Source organism: Gallus gallus, chromosome 1, assembly GCF_016699485.2.
Source record: "Gallus gallus isolate bGalGal1 chromosome 1, bGalGal1.mat.broiler.GRCg7b, whole genome shotgun sequence".
Lineage (NCBI taxonomy): Eukaryota > Metazoa > Chordata > Aves > Galliformes > Phasianidae > Gallus > Gallus gallus.
Window position 1 is genome coordinate 6,950,445 of NC_052532.1, and position 8,229 is coordinate 6,958,673.

The 8,229-nt window shown below is 40.7% G+C and overlaps 1 protein-coding gene across 3 annotated transcripts in view; it reads left to right on the top strand.

Moving 5' to 3' along the window:
• CDC123 (cell division cycle 123) overlaps positions 1–3,601 on the top strand; it is a 37,651-nt gene extending 34,050 nt beyond the window's left edge. For all 3 annotated transcript variants that reach the window (XR_005842338.2, XM_040654589.2, XM_040654603.2), the window contains one exon: positions 221–3,601. Coding sequence is in view for 2 of the 3 variants with exons in the window: in XM_040654589.2 (XP_040510523.1) it covers positions 221–247 (27 nt within the window). In the remaining variant the exon portion in view is untranslated. The remainder of the gene's footprint in view (positions 1–220) is intronic.
• Positions 3,602–8,229: the final 4,628 nt, after the last annotated feature.

Genomic DNA, 8,229 nt, shown 5'->3' on the forward strand with positions numbered 1-8,229 from the left:
ATTGAGGGTGCAAATCTTGTTCTTTGCTGTAGATGAAATCCAGTAGTTTGGTATGAGGGAGAGAGCTGTTATTGCCAGAAACATTATCTTATACCATTCAAAAATAGCTTAGAAACATGGTCATTGTCTAATATCCATTTTAACTTGGATGTACTTGTGATTTATTAGTGCTCTCACTTCACATAACTGTATCCTAACATTGTGAACTTTCTTTTGACAGAAAAGAAATCAGCAAGACGATGACTGAGATATCAAGAAGTGTTATGATGAATTGTGGAACAATTCAATCAAGAAAAAGTTATGTTTAGGGCAACTACTAAGCTAAAGAAAAACTGTCTTCTATAGTCAACAAAAGAACTGAAGAGCTGTTCATCTTTGTATGTCTGTTGGTTTATATAACAGTGTAGAAAGCTGCTTCATGGAAACATGGAGGATCAGGGTGAGATCTCCTTGGATTTCAGCTTAAAGGCCATGGTACAGTGATGCAAGCAACAATCTGAGCGCAACTGACTGCCTTCATATCACATAATGTGAAACTGGATGCTATTGAAATATGCCATTGGACTCTTTGGTCGTAAATGTGACAACATTTAATTCTTCTGCAGTTAAAACATCAAGAATTCTCTGAATTTAGACACTGTCTTGCTTAAAATGTAGAATAGTTACAAGGAAAAAAGGTTTTTTTCTTCATTGTGAAGGCTACTGCTTCCTTCATTTCATGGAACAGATGTAACTACTAAAGCTTTCTTGAAACTTATTTTTAACATGATTATACACCAGGTATCAGCTTTGGCTTTAATATAAATAGTTAAACATAATATGAACCTGTAATTGTATGTGGACTCAGTCTCATTTCTTTTGGATTACTTAAGAAAATGATAACTATTTTTGCTCTTAAATTCTGTACTTCCTTGATACTACTTCATGTTCTTTGTATAGAAGGAAATTTGACTAAACTGGGGAAGTGGAAGCTCTTGGTACTGATTTTTTTTTTTTTTTTTTTTTTTTTCCTCCTTAGCAAAGGGGGTCATTTTCAGACTAAGAAGCAGCTGCCTTCTGGACATAGGTATTTGCGTGGCGTCAGTAACGTGTTCAGTTTGCCCCATTTTACTTGATATAAAAGAAAATTTGGAGATGCTCAGCCACTAGAAACTGGTTCCTATGTTGGACCAGTTATGTGATGCTCTGTGTGTATATAAAGTTATTCATGTTTCTTGCCTTGCTTTTGCTGGCAAGTTGATGTGGTGCTCAGTTACCATCTGTTCTTAGATGTTAAACCTGAGTTTAGATGTTAAATGATTTCCTACTGTTACTATTTAGCTTCAGTTTTGAGTGAACTTTGATTAAAGATTATGTGGTCCATTACTACCAAATGTAATTTATTAAACATCACAGATTTACATCTCCTGTAATCTGTAGAGAAATCTTCCTTACTCTTTCACTCTGAAGCAGTGGAATCTCCTTCTCCATAGCTTTTTGTACACAAATTAGATGGATACTAACTCAGGGCTGGGCTATACCAAATTCAGTTGTACTAAAGACTTTTGAGTTTTTCTCACCCTTATCAGAAGGGTGAATAAATGTTTCTAAATCAAGTAGGAACTTCAGAACTTAAAAAAAGCTTTACTTTCTCTTCTGAAGTTACTCCTTCCTGGCCATAACCTGAAGATTGTGATGATCTGATTATCTCTAAACAAGATATCACCTTGCAGTTCCTCGTCATAACTACGGATTGTTGTCCTAAAAGAGATTGAATTTTGGTTTAAAGCAGTAAGATGGCTTTCTGAATCTTTTTTTTTTTTTTTTTGTTATCATCATCACAGCTTTCAGTGCTGGATACTTGGTGGAACAAATACGGTGTCAGGACTTGCTTGATGGGACCCTGTGTACTCTGAAGCATCTCTTTAGCTGAGTAAACTGCAGCAACAGCCTTTTAACAATCCTTTACTTCTTGAGTTTATTTCTCTTGAAAGTGGCATCCTCAAATGAACTGATTGTAATGCAGAACTCTTAGACATGCTGGCATGACGCTTTTCTTCTGAGTGCTCTGTTTGTAGTTCAGTTCTTCTAGAACAAATCCCAATGGAACTGAATGCTGGCCTAGGATGTGTGTCCCTAAATAGCTTTGTTTGTTTCCAGCCTGAGCAAAGTTTGTTTTTCTCCCCTGTGATGCTAAGAGATGACCAGTTTGAATTAACAGATTGCTCAACCAAGCTACCAAACGCTGATAACTACCTTTATTTTAAGTTGCAGGAACTTAAACTTCTTTTGGGCTTAATGAAGAGCCATAAAAGGAAGCAGAGCAGGAGGACTGCAGCTCAGGAAGAAGTGTCAGAGAAAAGTCTTCATTATTTCACAGCCAATGGCTGTGGTATTTGATCTCTCAGATGAATAGTGGGAATCAGGATTCCAATGACCCTGCAAGTAATACTTATTAGCGCGTAGTGGCTTAGTTCAGTACAGTTCTACTCAGTTGACTCCTCCAATGCTGTCCTCATCTTCCTGACTACCAACATAATATTTTGAGTGAAAGTTAAGATTAGAATAAGCAGCACCATGGATAATGCTGTTCTTAATTTAAAAACTTCTCTCTCTCTGTCGACTTGTTTCCCCCTAAAAAGAGATGTTCTGACTTAATTTTCTGAGCGGTGCTCTATTATGTCTGAAAAGGATCCTAAAAATAGGATAATAATTTTTCCTCAGCTCTGGGTTTCAGTAAATGAATTGCACTTGTTGGAATCTGGTCACGCTGTATGGCTTGTTAATCCTTGTAATTTCATTTGATGTTCCTAGCTAGAAATTTCATGCATCTGATTCTTAAACACTTGCACTTAGCTGATGTCCAGGGTGCAGTGCTGGCCAGAGGAAAGGTGCCCAGTGAGACACAGTTCAGGTGCCCATTTAAGCACCGCAGACAAACAGTCACAGTTGAAGGCTTTCATGAGACTGTTGCCCAATGAAAGGGTTCAAAAGCAGATCAGTGGTAGTGTGGAGGTGGGTAACTGTGGTGCAAAGCTGCCCAAAAGCACTTCCTGATACTTTTGTGTGGGCTTCAGTTAGTTTAGCTCTTACAAACTGTCCCGATTCTGAAGTGTTGAATAGTTAGAGAACAGAGGATAACTGTCAGTGAACTGCGCAAATCATCTCGGCAGCTAGCAAATAATTTTAACCTCAGAGGGCTGAGTTGTGCTACTCAGTTTGTGTTTGGATAATGAATCTGTCACTTGAGGAAATTATACCGTGTTAAAATATGTATCTCTGTTTAAGAGAAGGTGAGTCTTTAAAGTACAATCCAGGAAGAGACAATAGGACATTTGATTCATGTCAGAGAGTTGATAATGCTGATATTTGGAGGCTGTCTTGACAACAAAAGTTTACCTGAAGTTGAATTTACAGTGTCTTTGAACTTGATGACATCTATAAAGATAAAGGCTGCTTAAACTTATAGCCATCCTAGAGTTTTAGGGAATTAAAATGATTTCTTGCCATAGCTGGCTTACTGTGTGCAGACTTGAAGCTTTCTCAAAGGTACAGAGCCCTTAATCAACAATATATAATTACAGATTTTTATGATAATAAAGGGATTAGCACTGTGCTAATATACTGTGGTTTTTTTTGTTTTTCTTTTGAAGACTCGCTTTATTTCTGTGTGTTAACTATCACAGCAGTGTGTCCCCTGGGCACTGAGAGTGTTTTGCCTGCCCTGAGGTCCTCTGAATAGCTGATGAGGCGTTTTCCAGCAGTGTATTTTGGCAGGTTGTGGGGAAAGGTTGGTTGGTCAAAAATGCTGACTTCTCGGAACCTTGCTCTGTGGGAGAGAACTTATGCTCATTACAAATAAACATTCAGGAAAGACTTCGGGTTCTTTTTGTACAACGTTTCTGTCAAGAGAAAAAAACAGTCAGTACCTGTTATTTGTAATCTTCAGGGCTCATGTCCAGATGCTAGAGTAGGGCTTAAAATTTTGCTTTCTGCCTTACATCAACCAGGATCTACGAGTGTGAGTTCCCATCACCTGAAGTGAAGGATCTAGCTTTTGCCTATGGTTCTGGCGTGGAACTCAGTCCTGCCAGACTGTTGTGTTTCATTGATGTAAATAAATTACTCATCAGAACTGAGACTTTAAGAGGCAGGAGAGAGAACGAAGACTGAAATATCTTCACAGCAGTTTGGGTAATGTACGAGAGGAACTCAGTATATCTCAAAATTCAGGTTAGTGGGCATGGCAGAAATTTTTGGAAGACAAACTGGAATGAAGAGGCATGTGGTTCATTTGGGAAGGTTTGATGCTGGGGCATGATGCTATAGAGTGAGTGTTTCCAAGGCTAGAGAGACAATGTGGTCCCACAACAGGAAAAGCAGAATCTGATGTCCAATCCATTGGCCACACATGGCCTGACATGGCTCACAATGCAGCCTGCCTCCTGGAGGTGGTTCTCCCCTTGAGTGGCCAAGTGTGTGCCTATTGCTCACAACCACCAAACATCAGTGTGCAGTCGGCACTATCTGGGCTGAAACGAGGGCACGGCTGCAGTGCTATCTCAAATTACGGCAAATAATTACATGATTTTCATACTTCGGCTAAACACAGTCCTGTGAAGAGTGAAAACAATGCAGCTGTGCTTTCCATTTTGATAAGGAATTTTAGAAAAGGTTTCAGAATTGCAAAAAACAAACAAAAAAAAAAAAAACCATCAATTTATGTTTGCAGCTCCATTTTCAGTTGACAAAAATACATTACTGGCAAATTTTCAAATGGAGTGCATAGAGTTGCAATGGGATATTCAACTCAAAAACTTGGTCATGTCTCTACTAGACTTTCATAAGACCTCTCTGAACAGAGAAAAATATCCCTCGTTTCACAGCCATGCCTTATTTGTGTTGTGGCTTTTGGCAGTGTGTATATCTGTGAGCAACTGTTGTAAAGAATGAAGTCCAGGAGGAGTAAAATTTCATTAAGAAAATCTCTGATAAGCACCTTGAGAACTCACTTAGAATTGCAACACTTGCCATTGAATCAAACTGCTGCATTAGTTTCACAAAAACAAGGCTACGTATCCCACTAGTTTTATGTTTTTGTTGCTCTCTCTATAGTACATATTTTACAAGGGCAGCTCTTAAAGTAATGCCTGCTATTTTATTATGTTGGCCCAGAACGTCAGAGATGGATGTTGGTGGTATGGCAGTAGAGGTTGAACCTTCCCACCAATATCCCATTGCATTTTGTTGCTGTGTGACAGATGGCAGCAGAGGGGCAGTCTGACAAAATGGAAGTGTGGATGAAGCAAAGGTGTGCCGCTGAATTCTGTCATGCACAAAAAGCAATTGTGCCTATTCATTGATGCTTGCTGGACATTTATGGAGACCAAGCAATGGATGTGAGTGTAGTGCTGTGTTTCAGCAGCGATGACAGCAACAGCAGGTCACCTCTGCTGCTGCAAGTTTTGCCGAGCATGGTATGCAGCCTGTTGTCATTGCTGGTGAAGACGCATAGCTAGTGGTGCTGGCCGTGTTGGAAAATAATGTCTTGTAGCTGAGAATTTTCCCCATCAAGCAGAGTTACTGCACTCATTATATCTGTTGTAGTTCCCATGGGAATAAATAGGAGGTGTTCATTTCAGTGACCAGTGTATATGCAGCCCAAGACAATTCCTCTTCGCTCACTGCTGCCTGGGCAAGCCAAAATGTTGGCCACCCATGAGGTAGTCAGATGGAGACTTCAGACATTTAGTAGACAACTGAAGTCTGGTGGAAATGGGAAGTATTTTCTACTCCAGTATCTGTTGGGATAATAACTCTTTCCAAGTTTTCCCATCTTAATGGATTTATGTCAAGAGAACAGGGTTTGTATTTCAGAAGGTATGGGGAAGTGTACAAGACTCAGCTATTCTGGATTACATACAGGCTTATTAGAAGTGGTTGAAAATCTTCAAGTCAGAGGTAGTTCAGGCTGAGTGTCTGCACAGCTGTTATTTGATGCTCTTGTGAAGGGAGGGAAATAAGGGAAACAGAATAAGGACCTCAGAAGGTAGTTTCAGTCAGCCTGTTTGGAAGATGATGGGTGGGATAAGGAAATAGAAGAGAGCTGCTTTTTAATGGCCCGGCAGCAATCTCCTAATGTGAAGGAAAAATAGCATAGCAAGGACTTGTAAGGATCAATCAAAATGAAACTACAGAAATTGGAAGGGAAGCACATGATTAAGTGTGAAAAGACGAGGGGATGGAGAAAAAATGATGAATGATTCAGAGAAAACGGATGCATTTAATGTTTTCTTCGCCTCACTTTCTTCTGACGAGCAAAAGGAGGAAATGGATTAAATTATCACAATGTGGCAAAAAAACTACACTCGGAATAGTTACTGGTATGCGGTCAGAGAGGTTATTTGAAGTGAGACCATTATGCAATTTATTGCAGGGCCTGCGTTTTCACATATAGCCCGTATAAAAAATTATGGTTGTCACCAATTTGAGAATACATGCAGGCACTTCAGAGGGCTGCAGCAGGGTTTGGAGTGGCTGTAAAGTGCAGGAAAAAATTGCCTGAAATGAATGGGAAGAAATTTGATAAAGATGAATGCAAAGTGCTGTTCTTAGAAGGAGGCATCAGACATTCGGATACAAAGTGGGGAAATTGCTGGCAGAGCAGCAGCGCAGTGGGAGTGGATAAATTACAGCAAAGACCACTAAATGCGAGGCAATAGTAAGCTGTGGGGGGAGGAGAAAGGCAGGTGTTGTCGTGGGCTGGCGGGAGAGATGCATGCAAGAAATGAGATCATGTTGTTTGGTGTTGGGATGGTGGACTGCAGTGCCCAATTTTAGGCACGATATTTCGAGAAATATGTCAGTCGTTGGAGAGTGGCCAGAAGGAGGGGAGATGATTATCACAAGAAAACACGGCTCATTAGAAAAGACAAGATTGGAATCTTCTAATAGGAGAGTGGCACTGAGCTCGGCATCGTTTCTAACAGGAATTGGCTGAAGCGTAGCAAAGATGAGCACGGAGAGATCTCAGATGAAAGTCATTCTACTCTCAGCCCTAAAGCAAGCAGTGCGAGGAGTCTGCGGACCCCGCAGGAATCCTATGGCCTTGGCTTGATCTTCCTTAGACCCTTCCTCACCTCGCTTCTTCAGGACTTGGTGAAAAATTCAGTCTTATCCTGGGAGACAAAACTGAAACTTCACACGTCCTGTGGGTGCCATGCGTCCTTTCCCAGTTGTATCTGCGCTTCATTTCATTGATTTCAGGTGGAAGTTTTTGGTGGTCTCTTGTTTGTGTGTATCCACCTCCATCTCCTTTGAGCACATGGTGGTTCCACCCCTCCTAGAGTACATGAGTGAAGAGGAGGGCGAATTCAGCTCCACCTGGGGATGGATTTGGGTTTTCCCACTTGCCAGAAGGCAGTGAACAACACTAAGTAGTGAAGAAAGCCAATGTCAGGGAACAGCAGTTAGTGTCTCCTAGAAACCACGTGACTGGCATCACTGAGCTGCACAATGACCCGGTGGGCTTGGTGATAGAATTTGTTTGCTTGGAGATAGATTTGTCTCTCTAATCTCACTGTAAGGGGAAGAAAACTCACCTGGTACTTTTTGTGCTCACCCACATCAGGGGAAGGGACAGTGTTTGAAAGGAGCAGAAAATGTGTTGGATGGTCTCTGCCTGGAAGGGTTTGCTTATTGATTTGCAGGATTTGGTGTTTGGATATCATCAGTAATGAACAACAACAAAAAAGGCATTATTTTCTGTTTGGTTTTAAACATAGAATGTCACACATGATGATGTTCTGTGTATTTGTTGTGTGCTTACTTAACCCCTTGAATGAGTCTGAGGTTTGTCAGGACTATTAGACTCAAAGAGTTCAGGTTGATCTGGGTACTTTTGACTTGTTTTTGGTGACTTTTTTCCTAAAGAAGACTTGAAGCCAAGTAATAATGAGTGCTAACTGCTGCTTTTTCACCAGTCAGGCCTGCCTGGATGTAAGCTGTGATTGATGACTCTTCCCTCAGTCTCAGAGCTTGTGAGATTTATTTACTGAATTAGCTGTTATGAAAGCAGTCTGGACTTGCAAATATGATATAAGTAACTTGACAATCTGTAAATGAGCCACTTCTTCTCTCTCACTCCCCAGATCATGCTTAGCGGTTTGCCCAGGTTGCTTCCCCAGTCTTTTAGGGAGAAGGACCTTCTCTATAAGGCCGTGAACATCTGAGGCCCATTGAAAGCAGTCC